The sequence below is a fragment of the Myotis lucifugus genome, unplaced genomic scaffold (assembly GCF_000147115.1).
Source record: "Myotis lucifugus unplaced genomic scaffold, Myoluc2.0 scaffold_498, whole genome shotgun sequence".
NCBI lineage: Eukaryota > Metazoa > Chordata > Mammalia > Chiroptera > Vespertilionidae > Myotis > Myotis lucifugus.
Genome location: NW_005871546.1, coordinates 250,122 through 273,393, shown reverse-complemented (window position 1 = coordinate 273,393; position 23,272 = coordinate 250,122). Strand labels below are relative to the sequence as shown.

The window sequence follows — 23,272 nt, the reverse complement described above, 5'->3', positions numbered from 1 at the left end:
TAAGGAGGGAGTCATTCAGCTATTTCAGGAAATCAGCTGATGAGGAAACTTCTGAGCCCAGTGTCTCAAACACCCAGGGCCCTGAGATGTAGGGATAGGGGCTGCCATCTCTTCCTGTTGTGGAGGGAGAAAAGGGAGATTCGGTTTCTGGCTCAAGGACCCTGGATTGTATACTTACCTGGCAGGGGACATACCATGATCACAAAGGTGATTTTCCCAGGGCGAGGCTTATCCGTTGCCCTCCTGATGTGCTGACCCCCGATGGGAAAATAAGAGAATCCTGGATTGTTAGAGTCAGTCAGTTTGAGCTGGTCCAGTTCTAGTCTGACTTTATGTCGAACGTCGTCAACAAATGATGTCGAAAGGGCTGTATGTTGCAGCATCTGCCAGCCTGCCCAGCGCCAAGGAGGGCCTGAGTGATATTTACGGGTGGTGTGGATTATGGGTTGGTCTCAGCCAGGGCTCATGCCCATCATAGCCTTAGCTTTGAATCTCTACCTTTGAAATACCCTGCCTACACTCTAGTCCTAAGTATTCACATGCTGAAACCCTCCTTACCTTTCTTGTTTCCTGTATTGTCCTTCCCTCCTTTTGTGGTCAAAGGTCACCTCTCCCTGGCTAATCAACTCATCCTTTTTTCCCCCTCTCCCTCCCCACTCTCTTTTTCCTTTCTTGCTCTTTTTCTCTCTTATTTTCTTTCTTTCTCTTTAAAGTTTTCATTATGGAGCCCTGGTCAGTGTTGTTCAGTGGTTACAGTGTTGTCCCATGCACTGAAGAGTCATGGGTTCCATTCCCGGTCAAGGGCACATACATGGGTTGCAGGTTCTATCCCCGGCCCAGGTGCGGGGTGTGTGCAGGAGGCAGCCAATTCATGTGTCTTTCATATTGATGTTTCTCTTTCTCTCTAACCCCCTCCTTCCTTCCCTTTCACCCTCTCTAAAATCAATGGAAAAAAATGTCCTCAGGCGAGGATTAATAAAACAAAAAAAGTTTTCATTATGGAAAAGTTCAATTATATACAAAAGTAGAGAGAATAGTGTAATGCTTCCCCAGTATCCCATGCCCAGCCTCAGTAGCTGTCAGTTATGGCCATTTGGTTTTGTATATGTACAGTAGCCGTATGTACCTGAGCCCCAGGTTTTTTAGAGAGAGACAGAGAGAGAAACATGGATGCGAGAGAGAAACATCAGTTGTTTGCCTCCCGCACATGCCCCAACTGGGGCTAGGGATCAAGCCTGCAACTGAGGTATGTGCCCTTGACTGGAATGGAACCCAAGACCCTTCAGTCCGCAGGCTGACACTCTAACCACTGAGCAACAGGCTAGGACAGCCCCAGGTTGGTTGGTTTGTATTTATTTATTTACTAGAGGCCAGGTGCACGAATTCGTTCACCAGTGGGGTCCCTTGACATGGCCTGCGGGATCGGGCCAAAACCAGCTCTCCAACATCCCCCGAGGGGTCCCGGGTTGCAAGAGCACAGGCCAGGCTGAGGGATCCCACCAGTGCACAATCGAGGCGAGCAGGGATGCGGGAGGTTGGCCAGCCGGGAAGGGACCATGAAAGGGCTCCAGGGCTTGTCTGGCCTATCTTGCTCAGTCCTGATCAGACCTCAGCAGCAAGCTAACCTACCAATTGGAGCATCTGCCCCCTGGTGGTCAGTGCATGTCACAGCGACTGGTTGATTGCCCCCTGGTGGTCAGTGGTCAGTGGTCATCATAGCGAGCAGTTGAGCGGCCTTAGCATATCATTAGCATATTACACTTTGATTGGTTGAATGGACGACTGGACAGTTAGCATATTAGGCTTTTATTATATAGGATTGTTAATCCTCTCATGAGGATTTCTATTTTTTTTTTAGAGAGAGTGGAAGGGAGGGAGAGAGACAGAGAGTGAAACACCAATGTGAGAGAGACATGGGTTGCCTTCTGCACACACCCCATCTAGCACCAGGGATGAAGCCTGCAACCAAGGTATGTGCCCGTGACCGGAATCGAACCTGATGCTCTATCCACTGAGCCAAACTGGCCAGGACAGCCCCCAGGTTTTTAAAGTATCCCTAAATATTTTAGGAAATATATAAAAACACTGTGCATAAATTAACAACAGTTCCTTAATATCAAATACTCAGTCAATATTCATTATCCAGGATCAGTATTCAAAATATATTTTTATTGATTTTAGAGAGCAAGGGAGCATAAGAGAAAGATAGAAACATCAGTGATGAGAGAGAATAATCTATTGCCTCCCGCACTCTCCTTACTGGGGATTGAGCCCAAAATCCAGGCATGTGCAGTGACCTCCTAGTTCATAGGTTGACGCTCAACCACTGCTCTATACCAGCCAGGCTCCTAAGTTTCTTCTCCTAAAGGTTTACTTTCTCCATCTTTTTTTTTTTCTCCTTGAAAATAACAGGTCACTTATCTGTCTCTTTTTTAATATATTTTTATTGATTTCAGAAAGGAAGGGAGAGGGAGAGATAGAAACATCAATGACGAGAGCAATTCATGGCCCCTACTGGGGATTGAGCCCCCAACCCAGGCACGTGCCCTGACTGGAATTGAACCATGAACTCCTGATTCATAGGTCGACATTCAACCACTGAGCACACTGGCCGGGCCAGTTATCTGTCTCTCTTTTTTTAATGTAGATGTATTTTTTTAAATATATCTTTATTGATTTCAAAGAGGAAGGGAGAGGGATAGAGAGTTAGAAACATTGATGATGAGAGAGAAACATCGATCAGCTGCCTCCTGCACACCCTCTCCTGGGGATGTGCCCACAACTGAGGTACAATGCCCTTGACCGGAATCGAACCTGGGACCCTTCAGTCCGCAGGCCGACGCTCTATCCACTGAGCCAAACAGGTTAGGGCTACATGTATTTTTTAAAAATATATATTTTATTGGTTTCTTACAGAGAGGAAGGGAGAGGGATAGAAAGAGTCAGAAACATTGATCAACTGCCTCCTGCACACTCCCTACTGGGTATGTGCCCGCAACCAAGGTACATGCCCTTGACCAGAATCGAACGTGGGACCCTTGAGTCCGCAGGCCGATGCTCTATCCACTGAGCCAAACCGGTTAGGGCATTATCTGTCTCTTTTAAGGTCCTCATGGATTGGGTTTTGCTGATTACATCCCTGTGATATTATTGAAACACATTGCTTTGATCATTGCATTTCCTGTAAATTGGTAGTTGGATTCAGGTGGCGTCACATACTTCCATCAGGAGGCATTTGGTGTCTTATTGGCTGTCTTTTTGTGCCCTTGGGAAGCACTGAGGGTCATTGATTATGTCCATTTCTTCATCAAGCACTGCAGGATGGTGACATTTGAATCCCATCATTCCTTTTTGGATTATTGGCTGGAATGATTATTTATTTTTAAAGAATAATTTATTGATTTTTAAAGAGAGAGGAAGGAAGAGAGAAACGTTGTGATGTGAGAGCACAACATTGATAGACTGTCTCTTGCACGCCCCCTACCGGAGATCGAGCCCACAACCCAGGCATGTGCCTGACTGGATGACCTCACGTGAAAGGGAGGATGCCAACCAACCTAGCCACGCAGGCCAGGGCTGGAATGATTCTTGAAGAGACACTTCCCCTCATGACTACCGTTGCTTACCCTGAGTTAACAGTTTGTATAGGAAAGGCAGGCTAACTGCTTGGTTCTTTCCTTTTCTTAGTTTTCACAATGATAAATTGATTCACTAGTGTCCTCCACTAATGACTAGTTGTTGTTTTTTAACCATAATTATGCTTTAATTGACTAAAATGTGATATATTTCAGTCTGCTGTATTTTTCATTCTCATCAATGCTCATATTGTTTCATTTTTTACTGTAAAATCCTGTTTAGGCCCTGACCGGTTTGGCTCAGTGGATAGAGTGTCGGCCTGCGGACTGAAGGATCCCAGGTTCGATTCCGGTCAAGGGCATGTACCTTGGTTGCGGGCACATACCCAGTGGGGAGTGTGCAGGAGGCAGCCGATCGATGTTTCTCTCTCATTGATGTTTCTAACTCTCTATCCCTCTCCCTTCCTCTCTGTAAAAAATCAATAAAATATATTTTAAAAATAAAATCCTGTTTAGGTTGGCTCCCGAGTTCTTTGATGTGACCTAGTAAAGTCTTTGCTTTCAGGTGTGACAAGAAATTCCAGGCTTAACTTGCACATCTCCTGGCATTTCTCCAAGGGTCCTGATTCCTTTCAATGGAAACTGAATTTAAATATCACAACCTAGGTGTGCTACAGGTGCTCACTGTTAATTGAACACAATTAGAAGGGTTTTATTGTTTCATTTTTAAAACATCATGTGTGATAGATACCTCATGGCGATGTGGAGGATCCCAGTCCTCAACAACACTTGGAATAATGGAATTAGAATATTCCTGTGTTGCTGTGGAGAAGTTTAATGATAATCTAATTTTCTTTTATAAAATCATTTGATTTTCACATAGCTATTCAAAGGTGTGTTTTTTTCCTTCAAAGTCCAAAAAATTTATCAGATTAAGTGTTAGAGTAGGTCTTTTGGGATTGGGAGTTGATTTTCTTAGGTACCCCATGTAGTCTTTCAATATGTATTTAATTTTTTTAGGGACGTTTTCTTAAATATAATTTTTTAAAATATATTTTTAATTTCAGCAAGGGAGAGGGAGAGATAGAAACATCAATGATGAGAGAGAATCACTGATCAGCTGCTTCCTGCCCTCCCCACACTGGGGATCGAGACCACAACCTGGGCATATGCCCTGACCAGGAATCGAATCATGTTCTCCTGGATCATAGGTCGAGGCTTAACCATTGAGCCAAGGCGGCCGGACTATTCATTTGTTTTTAAGAGCTTGTTTAAGTATAATTTAGGTGCCATAAAATTTACCCACTGTAAATGTGCAAATCAATGAATTTTAGTAAATTTATAAAGTTATGCAGTCATCATCACAGCCTAGTTTTACAACATTTCCACGTGCCAAAGAGTTCTCATGCTGTTAGCAATCATCCCCACTTCCACCCCACAATTTCCCAGGCAACCACTAATATGCTTTGTATCTCTATATATTTATCTTTTCTGAAAATTTCCTTTAAATGAAAGAATATAATTTGTGATCTTTTGTATCTGGCTTTTTTACTTAGCAAAATGTTTTTGAGGTTCATTCATGTTGTAGTATGTATCAGGATTTTATTCCTTCTTATGGCTGAATGATAGTCTGTTGGATAGATCACATCTTGTTTATCCATTCCTCAGTTGATGGACATTGAATTGCTTTTGCTATTTTGCTATTGTGAATAATGCTGCTTGCTATGAATATTTGCATATACATCTTTTTCCCCCAATTTTTTTTCTCTTGGGTAGATACCTATGAGTAGAATTGCTATGTTGTATACTAAGCTTATGTTTACCTTTTCAAGAAACTGCTAAATGATCTTCCAAATTAGCCAGACCATTTTACATTCTTCCTAGCATATGAGGTTCCAATTTTTCTACAACTTCACCAATCCTTGTTATTGTTAATACTTTTGATTACAGCTGTTCTAGTGAGTGATAGCTTGTAGTTTTCATTTGCATTTCCCTGAGGACTCATGATATCGAGCATCTTTTCATGTGCTTATAAGCCATTTGTATATCTTTGATGAAATAACTGTTTAAATTTTTTTTTTGAGAGAGGGAGAGAGAGGAAGGGAGAGGGGGAGAAAGAGAAACATCATTGTGAGAGAGAAACATTGATCGATTGTCTCCCATATGCACCCCAACCAAGGATTGAACCCACAATCTAGGCATATGCCCTGACTGGGAATCGAACCATGATATTTTGGTGCATGGGATGAGGCCAGGGCAACTGTTGAAAATTTTTACCTATTTTTTAAAAATTGTGTTTTTTTTGGTCTTTTTGTTGTACCGTGAGATTTCTTTATACATTTTAGATACAAGTCCTTTATCAGATATATGATTTATAAATATGTTCTCCCAGTCTGTGTCTTATCTTTTAGTTTTACTAATGATGTCTTTTGAGGTGCAAAACTTTAAAATTTTGATGAAATCCATTTTATACTTGGAAATACAAATGTCTTTTTTCAAAGAGTTTCATTTTCTATAACACCCATGTGTGAATTATTGACTTACTATTTATGATTTTTAGATCTACTTGCCTACGTTGTCTTTCCTAAGAACTCTGCACAGCTGTTGGAAAGGATGGGTGGGTCTGTGCTATGTGTAGTAATCTAGACAATGGCTAGAATAATGCTAAAATGTTAACACTGGATTATCTTTTCACTCAAGAAGCATGGCTCTTGACTTTTGAAAGCAGGATCTTATTCCTGACTCATTGTCCCAGGTGTCGTTGGCACCTTCTTAGGATACCGCCTGTTTTCTGTCTGGAGTTGTTGGGGCCTTTGCATCAGAGAAACCAGTGGCTCTTATTTTCATGGCACCTTATAAGTAGACTGCTTCTCTAAATATGGTGAAAAGGTCAAGTGCATGATATACCCCTTCCAATTTTGTAAAGGCTTGAGTAACATATTTTTACTTGGCAATTGCAGGTGAAGGACTTAACAAAATACTTGGATCCCAGTGGGCTCGGCGTGATCAGTTTTGAAGACTTCTACCAAGGGATCACGGCGATCAGAAATGGAGGTCAGTCACCCCGCCCCCCGTGCTTCCATCGCCTCACCCCTTCCTCAACTCCACCACTGTCCTTCCCTCTTGCTCAGCCACCCCTTATTTAATGACCATTACGCCTCAGACTCCTTTTGCTGAGCTTAATGTCTTCCCTTCTCTTTGAAGTCCCTAAAATGCCCCAGGTTTAAGGATGCTCTCTCTCCTTTTTTGTTATTTGCTCTTCACATACCCTATCTTCCAGAATTGACTGACTCAACTACTTATCCATAATGTTAGAAAACTACTGCCACTTTCCCCAAAGAATTTTTAATGGAAACTGACACACACAAAAATATTAAAAGACTTACACAGTGAACACTCATATGTATATCTCTTATCTGTATTCTGCAGGCAACATTTTACCATATCTGCTTTATTCATCCATCTTCCTATCTATTTTCTCTTTTTTCTAATGGGATGCATTACAAATCTGTATACTTCCATACACTTCAGCCTAAACTTTTCAGCATGCTATCAGTCATTACCCAGAGTTCAATAGTTGTTTGCAGTCTTTTTAGAGTAAAAATTTACCTACAGTGAAACCTTAAGTGTGCCATTCTGTGAATTTTGACAAGTTCCTGTGTCTGGTAATGCAAATCACTGCCCAGAGTTACTAACATCACCACAGGCAGTTCCCTCATGGCCTTCCAGTAATCTCCTTCCTCTTATTGGTACCTTCTTTGCTGATTTTTGTCACCATGGATTAGTTTTGCCTTTCATGGACTTCATGTAAGTATGATCATCCATATCTGCTCTTTCACCTGGCTTCTCCCCGTGCGTGATGTTTTTGAGATTCATTGTGTTGGATCAGGAGTCTGTTTTTCTGTTATGGAGTAGTGCTCCATCATGTGCTTATACCTCATGGGTGGATACTTGTTTGGGGATAGATGGTTCCAGTTGGGGGTTATATATAAAGCTACTAGTGAAATCGGTGGGCAGGTCTGTGTAGATACATGTTTTCATGAGTTGGGGGCCTGTACCCAACAGTGGGGTGGCTAGTCATGTGCATGTGAATTCAGTTTCGTGTAAAATTGCCAGATGTTCTTCCAAGTAGTTGTACCATTTTACTCTCTTACCAGTTGCCCAAGCACTTTCCTCTTCAAATGAAACTCTGAAGCTCTGAGTAGACCTTTCCTTCTCATTCCCCATCTTTGGCCAGGTGGTGTCAGGAGTGCAGTGTTGGGAAGTCACCAGTCACAGGCTGTCTCCCTCCTTCTTGCACCTTGTCAGAGGAAGAGGGGCATAAAGAGACTCGGCAGAGCCCAAGGTCATCATGGTGGTCCAGTCAAGGCGGGGTACCTTTGAACCCGAGGTCTTATTAGCAGTTGTAGATAGAGTCTCACCTGTCTTCTCTGTTACATCCCCAAAATTATTGCCCGACAGTGTCACATAGGGCCTGGGTTTCCTAAAACACCAAATCCCAGATGGCTTTGAGTAGCATTCTGTATATGGAGCCCTGTGTGTTGTTACTTCTTTCACCTAGTTAGTCCACACAGATATGAACACCAGCACAGTCCAGAGACCCATGGTGAACAAGCAGCCAGGGACCTTGTGCGTACAGAGCACGAAACGAGGGAGGGAACAACAGGGGAGGTGCTGCTGCTGTCAGTGTGGCAGGTGGGGGTGGGGACTGACTCGCACAACCTTAGCACAGGGATGATGGCATCAGTGTGTTCCCTGAGGCACAAATCAAAGGGCCCGGAGGAGCTCTGGGCCTTGGACATGCCCCTTGTAGTCTCTGCCCTTCCAGCTGAGGGTTGAGACTGGGCTTCCTTGGATTCAGGTGGTTGAGGAGCCCAGATTCCTCTCAAGTGGCAATGCTGGGAGCAGCAGTGGCAGCTGGCCCATGGGTATGGGCAGTGGTCAGTGAGAGATGGAGCCTGGGCCATCTGTGTGGTCAAACTCTGAGGCTCTCTCTAGTCAAAATTCAGGCTGGTGGCTGCTCTTTGTTCTTTTGGGCCATGGTTAGTGCGAAATGAAGTAGGCTCCGCTGCAGGAGTTCCTGGGGGGGTCACATGCTCCCGGAAAACTTGATCCAGGCAGGCACAACCAGTCCACTGTAATAAAATTCTTGGGCCGTTGACCTGCCCACTGAGAGCCAGGAGCTGTCTCTGCAGGGGCTGATTATCTGTCGGATAGAACGGGTTGCTGGCTGCTGACCCTCTTGGTTGTCTCGTGGGTTGCATGTGTCTTGAAGTTCAGTGACTTAAGGCATGTGTAGATATTTATCAATCTAGTGAGAGAAAATGGTCACCTGAGAATGGCCTGTCTCCTTGAGTCCTGATCTTTCCTTAATGGTTAACCATCACCCTGATCCGCTGAGGTAGGACCTCTGCCTGCGCACCCCACCCCTCTGCCCTCTTCCTTGCCTTTGCCTGGGATACCCCCACTGAAGCTGAGGCACTCTCTGTCCTTCCCAGGGGCTGGCAGAGAGAAGCACGAGGTAGGGTTTCTGTGTCTCTGCCTGAGAGGAGCTGGCCAGGGCTCTTCTGTCACATCCAGAGGTCTCTCCAGTCTGCGCTCCCGTTTTAACCTCCTGGCTGACATGTCCTGTTCCACCTGCTCTGTCCCCATTCCCCAGGCAACTGGCTAACTGCAGCTGCACCTTCTTCTGTATTGGGGAGCAGCCTCCTGCTGTTCCAAGCCCCACAAAATCAGTTCACCTAGGGAAAGGCCTGCCTCTGTCCAGCCCACACACACCATTGAACCCCACTGGGATTGTTTGAGTCTCTGTTTTTGCATCCTTGTTGGTAATATTTCCACTTTGATTTAATTAAAAATAAGACCCCCCCCAGTCAGTCCTGGAGTTATGAATATCTTCAGGAAATGGTGCCGTGTTTTTCCAATGGCAAGAACATTCTGGAATAGAAGCATCCCCAAAAGGCGAGGCTTGAGGCTTGGTCTCAACACGAAACTATATTGGGAGGTGCATTGTAGGTGCTGTCCCCCCCACCCTGAGTTTAGCTTGTGTAGAACAGACCTCTGCTTCTGAAGTGAGGTAGTGGACTCTGAATATGAGGGACAGTCTGCTGCTGGGGTGTGTGGTTGAGGAGGCAGAAAGGTCGGAGGCTTTGGATAGGGTTGGCCTGCCAGCAGATGGGTCAGGGTCCTTGAGTGGGTGGGCTGAAGGGAGGTTTTAGTGATGAGAGCTTGAATCAGGCTGGATGGAGGGGCAGTAGCTAAGGGAGGGCACAGCTTAGACTTGGAAGGACTGTGGGTGTGGACACTGTTGAGCTGGATTGTTCCAGACTCTGGGAAGTAGAGTCCCCTGCCTGAGAGCCGGCATTCTTGTGGAGGACAGCCCATACACGTTGAGGCCGTAGAGCTATGAGAGCTAACAGGAGCTCAGGAGGAGGGTGATGCCAGAGGTGGTCCATCGAATTCTCCCTGAGAAAGTCTGGGAAGGGGTGGCAGGGTCCAGGTGGGGGACATGAAGGGAGTGTGCCCTGCACATTTGGGAGCTGAAGGGAGGTCACTGTGGCTGGTTTGGGTAACCAGGATCAGAAGGTGGGGGCATGACGGGGCTGTGGGCACTGTGGGAAGACTTGACCTTCTTGTCAAGAGGCCTCACAATTCAACTCCATCCCAGGCTCCCTGTGGAAGGGCTGTTGAGAGGCCCCTTGGCTCAACACCAGCAGAGCAGGTCTATGTCTTGGAGTGGGCATGAGTGGCAGGGCCTCCAGGTGACTGTAGCTGGCGTGGGCGTGGGGAACACCCACCCTGTGCATCGGATCTACTGCCGGTCTTGCTCAGAGCTGTGGGCTTGGCTTTACTTTTTTGGTAATTTGCAAATTTTTTTTGTAATTTGACTTCATCATTTAACTTTTGTTAGGAAGGGAGAGTGAAAATAAAATTAGGATCAAAGCAAGTCAAAGATGATTGTGAAATGTTATTTCATAGCATTTGGAAGAGTGGAAAGCATGATTACGCCAACTGAATTTCAGCTCCAGTGCACTTTGAGTCTTCCCTCCAGTGTGCCATCATGGCTGCTCACAGCCTGTCTTGTCTGACAGACTTTTATTCTGTATCCAGGAGCGGCATAGCAAGTGACACGATATATTGACCCAGTTTGCAGGGAAAGCGCAAGGAGATTGTTACTGTCACAACCACAGGCCTTATTTCAGGAATAGAATGAGATAGAGAGGGAATTATTACAAATAGGCCATTGCTCTGGCTCGTCTCCCCCTCCCCCCCAAATTGACTCTGAAAGAATAAGATAAATGCACATTAAAAATTTCCACTTAATTGCAAATTGCTTTAGTTTTTGTAGAAGAAAACTGAAAGAAGAGTCCTATTTAGTTCCCATCAAGAATAGAAAAACATCAGCTATATTCACATCTTTCTCTTCACCATGTGGGGCAAGACTCCTAAATCATATGCCCACCACTGGAATGTGAGCACATGCCTGAAATGATTCGCTAAGTTTTAAGAGTTTGAAACTCTGTGTTTCAATTTTTGGAAGTGCAAGCAAGACTTAACATTTAAGAGGGGGAAAATAGGTCCCAAACAGTCTGGCCTTTTATAAAATACTGAGGCCCAATGCACAAAAATTCGTGCAAGAGTAGGCCTTCCTTCCCCTGGCTGCCGGGACCCGGGCTCTTCTCTCCGGCCCCGGCTTCGTCTGAAATGAGGCCCAGAAGGATGTCCGGTCTAATTAGCATATTACCCTTTTATTATTATAGATGTGTGACCACTGGGATAATGGTCCTTCTTTACTTCCTGTCACAGAAACCAAAAACTTCTGTCCACAGCAATCCTCTCCCCCTTCAAAAAGAGCACATATAGCCCTAGCCGGCTTGGCTCAGTGGATAGAGCATCAGCCTGCGGACTGAAGGGTCCTGGGTTTGATTCCGGTCAAGGGCACATGCCCAGGTTGCGGGTTTGGTCCCCAGTAGGGGATGTGCTGGAGGCAGCCAATCAATGATTCTCTCTCATCATTGATGTTTCTATCTCTCCCTCTTCCTTCCTCTCTCAAATCAATAAAAATATATTTTTTTAAAAAGGGCACATATAGTTTGCTGTAGTTCACATGCACCAAAGACCCAAACCTCCAGTGCAGGGGACTCCAAGGCTGTCAGCCTGCCATGCGCTGAGGCTCTTTCATCCCGCCATAGTCTGAGCCCTCAGGTATTTAGTCACACTCCCAGGGAAAACAATACAAAACAGCAGCCACATAAGGGATTTTGGTTTAAGGGCCTTAATTACTACTGCAAAGCAGTATTGAATTGGCAAAGACATCTCATAATTACTAAATGCATAAATGCTTGAATTTTCATAATTATTGAGGAAAAGCATCATTGTTTAAATTGAGAGAGCTCTTTAGAAACTGGACGGAGTAGCCATGTGTCCAGCTATTGCTCTGTGGTGAGGGTCCTTCAACATTCATTCTCCTTCCACACTTATACTGGCTGTCAGTGACTTCACACCACTGGCCCTTCAGAACCTGGCTGGGGATGTGGAGGGCAGCATTTTCCCCACATGGTCCAGTTGCCAAAGAAGAATGTTCTCTAGCCAAGGAAGCTGGTGATGACCGTTTCAAAGTACTCTCCCCAGGAGCGTCCAGGGAGGTTTGCTCTTCCATTTGACCTTCAAAGACTCTACTCCACTTTCTAAATAAGTGACTGATGTTATGTTAGATTATGTGAGATATATTGAATAAGTAACTGATACATTTTAAATAGGTACTATTGTGATCTGTTTTCTGCTCACACTTTGACATCCAATGTGTGGGTTTTCCTCACCAAGCAATTCTCTAATTCTCTGCAGACCCCACCTAGGTGGCCTACAATTTAATTCGTTCTGACGTCAACTGCCCAGAGTTAGCGCAGACCCCACAGGTGCCCAGGTTACCCACACTTCTGTTTGACACAGCTCCTTCCTCAGGTTTGATAACGTGCTATAATGGCTCATAGAACCCAGGGAAACACTTTAGTTCTGTCACCAGTTTATTATAAAGGTTACAATGAACAGCCAGATGAAGAGGTATATAGGGTGGGTTTGGAGGGTCCACAATGTAGGGGCTTCTGTCCCTGTGGAGTTTGGGATGTGCTATTTTCCCCATATGATGTGTTCACTAACCCAGCTCTCTGAACCCCCTCATTTTGAGAAGTCGGGTTGGAACTGAAAGTTCTAGCCCTCTAACCACAAGGTCGGTTCCCTAACCAACCTCCATCCTCCAAGAGTCACCTCATTAGTTTAAACCCAGGTAAGGCAGAAAGGGGCTTCTTAATGAGTAACAACGGATGCTCTTTGCATCCCATCACAAGGAAGTTCCCAGAGTTTTAGGAGCTCTGTGTCAGGACTGAGGATAAAAATCAAATAAATATTTATTACGATATGACAGTATACTGTAGTGAGGCAACATCAAGAAACATAATTCCATAACTTGCACGCTCTTTGGAAAGTGTTAGGCCTGAACATGGTCAGGAGACAGTGGAAGCCAGTACCTTTTCTTTGTGGGAATTGGTTGTGTTTGAAAAGTGATGTTTCTATTGCTGACGTCAGAATTATAGCCTGTCCATCATGAAAAGATTGCTTTTCTTTTTAACTTTTTCTTATCTATATTTATAAAAGCCTAAATGACCAGCCCTCAGGCTGGTAGCTGTGACACACACTGACCACCAGGGGGCAGACACTCAGCGCAGGACCTGCCGAGCAACAGCAACTTTGCAGAGTGCCCTCTTGCACTCTGGGACCCCTCAGGGGATGTTGGACTGCTGTTTTCAGCCCAATACCCCCAGGCCAAGCCAAGGGACCCCACCTGCTGGAGGGATCCCGCTCACTTCGCAGATGCCTCCCCAGGTGCGGCCGGCCAGGGAAGGACTGCGGGAGGTTGACTCCAGGGCGTGTCCGGCCCATCTTGCCCAGTCCCATCCCACTGGCCACCTTCTAATTAATTTCCTTTCAATGTCCATGAATCCGTGCACCAGGCCTCTAGTTATAAAATAAAACATATATTGGAGAAGATAACGTTAAGCAAAAAAAGAAGAAAATAAAACCTGACCGTGAGTCCAGCACTGAGGACAAGGTGTTATTTTGCTAATATTTCATTATACTCACTCCTCCCCAAACATGTACAATTTAAAAAAAATTAAATCTGGCATCTAATACTTTTTTTTTTTTGCACCTAATACTTTTTAAAGCCGTGAGCGGTGTCACAGAGCAAGTATCATGCTCTTTCTCTTTTACAATGTTGTCCAGCTCTTTTAAGAAGTAGTTACCATTTGGCCTCCACACCACTGCCTAAGAACTCTGGCACAAAGTGTTGTTTCCGTCGGGGACCTGCTGTCCTACCCTAACCTTTCTTCCCCCGGGTTTCTCATAGCCAGTCCAGGCTCCATTGCCCATTCACATCGTTTCCCCCTTCCCTCTCTGGGTGGTCTGGGTTTCCTGCTAAGTCTGGGTCTTCTCTCCCGCAGATTCTGATGGCCAGCTGTGCAGCATTGTCCCTGCCCAGGACGAGGAGCCGCAGGCCTGCCCTGATGAGTTCGAGGACTTTGTTACCTTTGAGGCAAGTGGTTTTCACAAGAGAGCTGAGAGGGAACTTGATGTTACGCCTACTCCTCTGTTCAATCTTAAGTCCTGCTTCACTTAGTGGTTCCCTGGCTGTTTATATAGGAAATGGCTGCAAGGGCAGGGAAGGACTCACTCTGCAGCCCTGTGTACACTGGGGGCACTGTGGTTGGTGGGCTTTGGGGGACTCCTGGCTCCAGCACACAGTCGATAGGTGTCTACTCTGAGTGTTACATAACTGAGAACCTTAACAAGAGACGCCGTTGGGTTCGTTGTTAGTAGAGTGACAGGCTGAGCAGTTAGGAGTCTCGTGAGATTGTCACCTTCTGTCAGGCTGCCAAGCAAGGCCAGAGCAGGGGACTCATTTTGAGGTTTTTATTTTATCACATTTCAAACCATTTTCTGGGTCTATTAGAGACCTTTGATTAATGCCTTGCTTTACTCTGCCCCCTACCCCCAGAAGAAGCCAGCGTTGCTATGGTTACATGGTGTTGCTGGTAATTGAGGGTGATTTTTCCAAGGTTTGGGGAAGGTCTGTGAGACAGACCACTATCACTGTGTCCCACTAGTTGGAGAGGTGGGCTGGGGCAGATGCTGGGAGAGTCCAGGTGGCTGAGTCTAGAATTTTTTTTAATACACTGGAAACTCCTGAGTTCTCTAAGAGCTATTGGGGAAGGCCGTGGTGGCCACTGCTAGCCCCTCAGCCTCTGTTGCCCAGTGAGGGGAGCAGGGTTAGGCTGTGACCCACTGGGCCTGAAGCCCTGCACATCAGTCCTCTGAACCTCGGCTCCTTTGTGAAATGAGGGGGTTGCACAGAATAGATTCTGAAATTCCCTCTGAATATTAACTCACCTCAGAATTCCACTGCTTTCCTTCTCTGTCTCATGCCCCTCCTGTGAGGAGCTGCCCAGGTATTGGTGACCCCTCAGATAAATGCAGGCTCACTTCCTGACTATCGTTTCTGCCAGCACAGACCCCCCTTCCCCCCAGGCCACCTGGGCCTGTTCATCCTTCACAGCTTTGTCCCAGAGTACCAGCTGAGCCTGAGCCCCCGCAAGGGCAGGAGCCACCGCTTTTTGTCCCCTGTGTGCATTCTGGGTGCGACTGGGCAGTGCCAGGCCCAGTCTGGCATGTGGAGGCCAGTACCCAGATGGGACTTGTACTGATTGCAAGGCACAGTGTGGCCAGGCGGGGGACCCCGGGTGTGCATGGCTCTGATGTGTCAGCTTTCAGATGAACTGCCAGCCCCTGTGACTGAAGAGGCTGCTTACAAGGCCTGAGTAGGAAGGTTCTGTGAGGTTTGACACATCTTGAATTTTTCAGGAATGCAGCTAGACCAGGGGAGAGCCTTTGTTGTTTGGAGCATCTGGAGAATTGCCTTCCCAGCAGTATGGCAGGATCCTGTTACTTATGTCGTCAGCACTGAATCCTTAATCATGTCTCAAGAGTATACACTTTATCATCAGTGTTCTTGTTTTATTCCTCTCTCATATTTCTGCTAGGACATTACATCAGTTTTTTAAAATATTTTATGTGTAGTGAATTGAATGGTGGTCCCTCAAAGATACATCCACCCAGAACCTGTGCCTCTGCCTCTCCTACCAGTCTCTATGCAGTCTCCACTTTCAGTCCTCGGGTATCAGGGTTCTCTCTGGCGAGTTTTCCATTGATTGTTCAGGAAGTTCTTCTGTATTTTAGTTGAATACCAGTTTGTTCCTGGGAGCATGTCCGTGCAGCATCCACTTACTCTGCTGCCATTTTTCCACCCAGAACCTGTGAATGTGACCCTCTTTCTCCAAAGGGAAGGGCCTTTTCAGATGTAATTGAGTTAAGGACCTCAGGATCAGATAGATCATGCTGAATAGCGTGTCCTTAGAAGAGAAAGGGAGATGACACAGTGGGGAGAAGGCAATGTGAAGATGGAGGCAGAGGCTGGAGTGATGCAGCCACAGGCTCAAGGACCGCCAGGAGCCTACAGAAGCTGGAAGGGGCAGGAAGGGAGAACTCAACCCTGCTGACACTTTGATTTCAGTCTTCCGGTCTCCAGAACTGTCAGAACACACTCCTATTGTTTTAAGCACCCAGTCTATGGTAATTTGATACAGCAGGCCTAGAAAACTAATACAGTGTTTGATTACTCAGGATAGTAAAAGGCATCAACACATTTTGTACTTAAAGTTCTTGTTTGGTCCAAAAGAGTGAGTCACTGCAGTGGGGCTGCCTCCCCCGAAACCTAGGTAGAGCAGGTAGGGGTGCTGTTTGACCATGACCCCGTTTTGTCCTCTGAGTGGGTGAATCGCCCTCTCAGCCCACATGACTGTGGCCCTCCCGCCTCTGTGGTTGCCTCCGTCCTGGGGGTGTGCCAACTCCCACCTCTTGCATTTGGATGGCATGGTGGGAACCAGGCTTTTCAAAGAGTATGCCAAAGGAATGCGTCTCAGGTTTTTAAATCCTAATTTTTTTAGAATGGAGGAAATTTTTTTAAAGTTTTTTTGTTACTTAAAATTAATACACTTTATGTTTTAGCAGTTTTAAGTTTACTGAAAATGGAGCTGATAGGCAAAGAGTTCCTATCACTCCCCCTCGCCCCTGTACACACACCAACACAGTTTTCTCCCTCATGAACATCTTGCCTTAGTGGGTACATTTGTTAAAACTGATGAACCAATATTGATGCATTATTATTAACTAAAGTTCATAGTTTACATGAGGGTCACTGTTGTGGTGTACAGTCTGTGGTTTTGACAAATGTACAATGTCCTGTATCCACCGTATAGTATCATACAGAGTAGTGTCACTGCCCTAACAGTCCTCTGTGATCCCATGAGTCACTCCCCCACCCACCCACTAGCACCCAGCACACTGATCTTTTATTTGTCCCCATGGTTTCGCCTTTCCAGGATGTCACATAATCACATAGTTGGAATCCTACAGTGTATGGTCTTTACTGACTGGCTACTTTTGCTTAATAATATGCATTTAAGATTCCTCCATGTCTTTTTATACTTTTTAAGGTTTTTAGATGTCATTTTTAGGGGAGTGAAACTAGTACTGTGAAACTTACAGAAAGATTGCTCTCTTTTTTAAAAAATGTACATTATATAGTCTTTAAAAGTCCAATAAAAATAGGAGTGGAGAATATGTGCATTACATCCAAATACCACATTTGGAGAGCCTCTGCTGGAGATCTTCAGAGACAGGCCTTTTATTGATTTTTCTGGCTGGGCACACGACAGTGTTGGTCAGGGGACCCTGTGCACAGAACTATTTTTTTTTTTAAATATATTTTATTGATTTTTTACAGACAGGAAGGGAGAGAGATAGAGAGTCAGAAACATCGATGAGAGAGAAACATCAATCAGCTGCCTCCTGCACATCTCCCACCGGGGATGTGCCCGCAACCCAGATACATGCCCCTGACCGGAATCGAACCTGGGACCTTTCAGTCCGCAGGCCGACGCTCTATCCACTGAGCCAAACCGGTTTCGGCTGCAGAGAACTATTGATGGGCTGCTGCTTCTGGTCCTTTTCCTGCCAGGGCTGTTCAGTGGGTTCCGTAGCTCCCAGCATTTCCCTGAGCATCCCTTTGGCTTGTCGCTTGTAACATAATTCCTAGGAGAAAGTCACTGATGTGGCATGTCTGAGAAGGGAAGAAGTGAGGAAGTGACTTAGGGTTATCACTGACGTTCAGGGAATGAGAGGAAAGCTCCTCGTCTGAGAATCTGAGTGAGGTAGAGGATGGAGTGCTGGAGGCCTACATGGGTGATCTCGTGTGCCAGGATTTCTGGAAGGGGATGGGAAAGTCACGGAACAGGCACAAACAGAACTGATAAGAATTGTCCCTGCTGTACCTCCTCTGTTCCTCCCTCTCCCACTATCAGCAGCTAGAGAAAAGAGCTGCCTTAATAAAATATAACAGGGAAATGTGGCTTTTGTACAAACTGTATCTGAAAGGTTAGAGAGTCAAAAACAAAAGCCATTCTGTTTTGAGATATGACTGTTAAGAACCCAGCAAAGGCACTTCCTGAACTTTGCCCCTACCTCCACACCCCCACACCCACCACTGGCACAGCAGGTTTAACAGAGCATGTCTGGGAGCAGGTTAAACTTTTTCCCTGGCAGTGATGTACCTTCAGGTGAACACACAGGTTTGGCAGAAATCCCAGCACAACTTGTCTGTTGAGAGTCTGGACGGAAGGCCCTCGCGCTTCTGATACGATGGGGAAGCTGTCTCCAAGAGCGTGCCGGCTGGAGCTGGTGCGGGCTCGCATCTGAGGGTAAGAGGAGGCTGTGTTGTGGTGGGACACAGGCTCACACCATGCCCAGCAGTTAGTTCTCCTCTGAGGGACCACAACCTGGACAGTGGGGACCCCAGGCAGGGTTGGCCACACATGAGTTCCTTACTAGTGGCTCTGTATGCAGCCTTCCTTATTGCCTGTTGGCAGATTGTTTGTTAACTGGTGAAAGTACCATTAACATGTAAAGTTTTCTAAGATGCACAAGAGTTCATCTTAACATGTGTAATTTGTAAACATTTTTATAGTTGGTGGCATAGACTTGTGGGCTTCTGGGCAAAGCTAGGTCCTGTCTAGTGGCAAATAATGAATGGATGGGGCATGTCTGTGAGCTGCTCTTATGTTTTGTCTAGTAGACTGTGGGTGAGCATGCACCACGATCTAAGATGACTTTCGTCTCTCGTGAAAAGTAGGTGTTTACCCAGCTGCCCTGGAAAACTACCTGCTGGCCGACATTTATCCGAGGCAGCTTTGACCAATAGAAACTGACCCTCAGGGGCTGCAAGGTGGGGCAGCACCTGGGAAACGAGTTGTCCCTCTTTTGGCTGCTTGACCCTCCCTGGGTTTTGTCCTAGGTGCTCATGGAGCCGACCAGTCTCTTCTCCCCTTTGGGCTGCTGTCGTGGCTTTGGTCTGTGTAGGGAGCTCCAGATAAGAGGCTGTTTACCAATACCCTCGCCAGGATTTCTGCATGTTTATAGCTGTGCTGTGGGGACAGGACCTTCACCATCCTATTTATTTATAATTTTGGGCAAATTAAGGTGTAAGTGCAAACACAAAGCCTTTTGTGAAGTGGTGAACAGTTTTCATCAGCGTACGACTCATTTGGTGCAGGGGGACTCATTTGGTGCAGGGGAACGGGTTTGCTTTAGAAAGGAGGGTGAAGGTGGGAGAGTGTTTGCCCTCTATCTGTTTAAAAGGTGGGGAGATACCCAGAATGGAGTGTGTAAGTGCCTGGTTTGAAACAGTCGAGTTTTATAGCTTCTGCCTCATTGTTTCTGTGTCAGTGGAGAACTATTTCCATTCTGGCCAAACTCCAAGGGGGTTTCAGCTGCAGCCCCGGTCTCAACTGCACGGGTGAAATAAACAGGCCCAAGTGCCTGGACCTTCTTTCCTGGAGAGAAATGTTGGGTGCTGAGTTGATTTGCTCTTATAGATGCTGAGCTGCTATCGAGGGTCCATGCAGCCCAGAGAAGAGCATCATGCATCTATTAGAAGTGCTGGTTGGTTGGCCTTTTTTTTTTTTCAATCCTTACCTGAGGATATATTTTCCGTTGATTTTTAGAAAGAGTGGAAGGGAGGGCAAGAAGGAGGGGGACAGGGAGGGAGGGAGAGATCGATTGGTTGCCTCCCATATGCTCCCCAATCGGGGCTGGGGATTGAACCTGCAACCCAGTTACATGCCCATGACCTGGAATCGAACCCACGGCCCTTCAGTGTGCAGGCTGATGCTCTAACCACTGAGAACACCAGCCAGGGCATGGTTAGCTTTTTAAAAGCTGACCTTAACAGTCAAGGTCTGGCCCTGACTGGGTAGCTCAGTTATTGGTTAGAGCATCATCCTGATGCACCGAAGTAGTGGGCTCAATCCCTAGTCAGGGCACATACAAGAATCAACCAGTGAATGCATAAATAAGTGAAACAACAAATTAATGTCCCTCCCTCACTCCCAAATTCATCAGTGGAACAAAAAATTGATGTTTTTTTCTCTCCCTCTTCCTTTCTCTTTCTCTAAAACCAATCAAAATACATTAAAAAAATTTTTAAGAGTCAAATTCTGTTTTCCACAGGAAACTATTACAGGGGTATTTGGGGGGGGGCCTCAATAGCCCTGTGGAGTGAGGATTAGGGCGTGTGGGCCCTGCCTGCTTCCTCAGTCGAAGGACTGAGGTTGAGGTGGGGGAGGTCCATGGGATTGTCCTGCAGGTAAGGAGCAGTGCTCTTGTAGGAGTTTTCAGCTGAAGACTGAATAGCTGACTGGTCTTTGCCGTCATCACTGGAAGTGTGGTGTGGGGATCTTCCTGGTGCCCTTGGGTGGTTCTTGGGTAGCATCCCATGCAAGTGAGCAGTGCCACTGGGTAGCCAATTGGCAGCCATACCTCAGGACATCAGGAATTGACTGGATTTTGTGCCTTCTTGGTTGTGTTCCCCCTTCTAGCTACTCCCTAACATAGTGGCATCTCCTTCCCAGCTCAGGTAACTCGTCTCTGCCTATGCTACCTGCAGAACAAGCACAGAGCCAGCCTGCTCAGGGATGATGAGTAGGACAAGAGCCTCTTGAAGTGATTTCCTGGTTTCAGATTTTGAAGTGAACTTAGTTGCCATAGATTCCAAGGAAGATTGGGTTTTCTGTTAAAAACATAAGTAACATCACTGAACATCTCAGTAGGTACATCTCATGTCATTCCCTATTTTATTCTGGCCTTACAAGCAGCTGGCAGGGATTCCACCCACCAGTAACACATGAACTCTAGTCTTTCATTTTCTGTTTCGGGACCTATCTTTGTGGTCTCTCTTGATCCCGTATGGTTGCAACCTGTTGAGATCAGCATTTACAACCCCCCCTTTTACAAATGAGACGACAGGCTCAGAGTAGTTGAGCCCCCATTCCGTGCTAAATGGCTGGTAGACAGCAGACTGAGGACGGACCTGGGCCTCTCGTGAGCCACACCAGGCTCCTACTGGCTCGACCACGGTCCTTTGCCCCTCTTCCATGGGGCAAGGAGCCTCGGGGGTGCAGCATTGTGAGGCTCTAGTTGCCCCCAAACGTAGCCAAGGACTGTGACTTTTTGTTATCCTAGCACATCTGAGCAGACTGTCCACCAACCGTGATACCTGAACCCGAGTACAAAGTGCACTTCTCCCCAGCTACTTTCTCAAATTGTTAAACTTGGGATCTTGTAAGCATGACATGTTGGCTACATTTCTTAACCATTGCAATTGTGTTTTAATTAGAGCTGAGATTATAAACTGAAAATGGCGTTTCACAGTTCTTTAGTTTTAAGTTAATTTGTACAGTCCACAGATACTTCCTGCCTGCTGTGTGCCAGACCTGTGCTAGGTGCTGAGTCCACATGGGTAAAAATAAAGATATGTTTAGTGGGAAAGTATACATTTAACCAGTGAACATAATTAATTGGTTAAAAATTTGATTAATTAGTATTTTGAAGTTAGAGCACGTAATTGAATTTCATTGCCATAGCCTGAACAGACATAATAGGTATTCATGATACCTTTTTGAATTTTTTCTTTTCTTTAAATCCTCACCTGAGGATATGTTTTTATTGATTTTTTTAGGGAGAAGGAGAGAGAACACATCTGTTGGTGGCCTCTCATACGCACCCCGATCAGGGATTGAACCTGCAACCTGGGTGTGACCGGGAATTGAACCAGCAACCCTTTAGTGCACCAAATGACGCCCAGCTAACTGAGCCACCCTGGCCAGGGCTTCATGGTGACTTTTCTTTTAAAAACATTTTTTTTTTAAAGAATAGTTTAGTGCCTGGGTGGCGTGACTTAGTGGTTGAGCGTCGAACTATGAACCAGGAGGTCATGGTTCAATTCCAGGTCGGGGCACATGCCCAGGTTGCAGGCTCAGTCCCCAGTATGGGGCTTTGGGAGGCAGCTGATCGATGATTCTTTCTCATCATTGATATTTCAATCTCTCCCTTCCTCTCTCAAATCAATAAAAAAAAAGATGGGTGTGTGTGTATTTTTAAAGAATAGTTTCTTGATTGTTAGAGAGAATCATCGATGTGAGAGCATGACCCCAACCTGGAATCGAACCAGCAACCTTCTGTTGCATAGGACAACGTCCAACCGAGCCACAGCAGCCTGGGCTTCATGGTGACTTTTTAAATTAAAAGGCATATTCTTACACTATGAATGCTAATTCTTAGATATAAATAATACTAATGCTGGAAGCGATAAAATGGGTGATTGTTCTGGGATATACCATGTGTTGAGATGCTTTATATCTTTTTTAAGTATAATTACTAACTAACTCTAAAAATTACTCCAGCCTTGGCCAGTATGCATACGCTCAGTTGCTTGAGCGTCGTCCCATACACCAAAAGGCTGCCAGTTCATTTCTGGTAAGGACACATGCCTGGGTTTCAGGCTTGATCCCCAGATGGGGGCATGTGGGAGGCAATCAATGTTTCTCACATCGATGTTTCTCTCCCTTTCCCTTCCTCTCTCTAAAATAAATAAAAATGTATTTAAAAAATTACTCCAATAGTCTTCTTTACTTGGACATACTGCCTATATTTCATTTTAAAACAGTATTAAATTGTTTTGTAAGCTAATGTTTTTGCTTAGAAATATAGTAGGGACTTTTTCATGTGTGAGAGCTCCCCCCTCCATGTGATATTTCTACTTCACAGCAGCAGTGTGTTATGTTGGGCGTTGGGTTTTTTTGCACTGAGTGCCGCACATGGACATTGTTATTTCCAGGTGCCCGGACTGACTCTTGGCTCTCTCTTTTAGGCCAATGAGGTAACAGACAGCGCATACATGGGCTCTGAGAGCACCTACAGTGAGTGTGAGACCTTCACCGATGAGGACACAAGCACCGTGGTGCATCCTGAGCTACAGCCTGAAGGGGACATGGATAGTGCGGGCGGCTCAGCCATGCCCTCCGAGTGCCTGGATGCCATGGAGGAGCCTGGCCATGGTGCTCTGCTGCTTCTCCCAGGCAGGTCTGTAATCCACCCCAGCACGGTCTGGACATTGTGCATAAGATGTGTCTGCTGGGCAGATTCGGTTCACATAGGGGTTTGTGTCAGAGTGTTTAGAATCATCACAGATGTGG

At 45.9% G+C, this 23,272-nt stretch overlaps 1 protein-coding gene and 1 pseudogene across 3 annotated transcripts in view; both read left to right on the top strand.

The window, feature by feature from the left end:
* The window catches only part of RAB11FIP3 (RAB11 family interacting protein 3), a 97,945-nt gene that overhangs the window by 48,480 nt on the left and 26,193 nt on the right, over positions 1 to 23,272 (top strand). For 2 of the 3 annotated variants that reach the window (XM_023744921.1, XM_023744919.1), the window contains exons 2-4: positions 6,536 to 6,629; positions 14,072 to 14,163; positions 22,948 to 23,159. In XM_023744921.1, coding sequence (XP_023600689.1) covers positions 6,536 to 6,629; positions 14,072 to 14,163; positions 22,948 to 23,159 — 398 coding nt within the window. The remainder of the gene's footprint in view (positions 1 to 6,535; positions 6,630 to 14,071; positions 14,164 to 22,947; positions 23,160 to 23,272) is intronic. The other variant, XM_023744920.1, reaches the window with a different exon arrangement.
* On the top strand, positions 171 to 312 carry LOC111823455 (annotated as a pseudogene).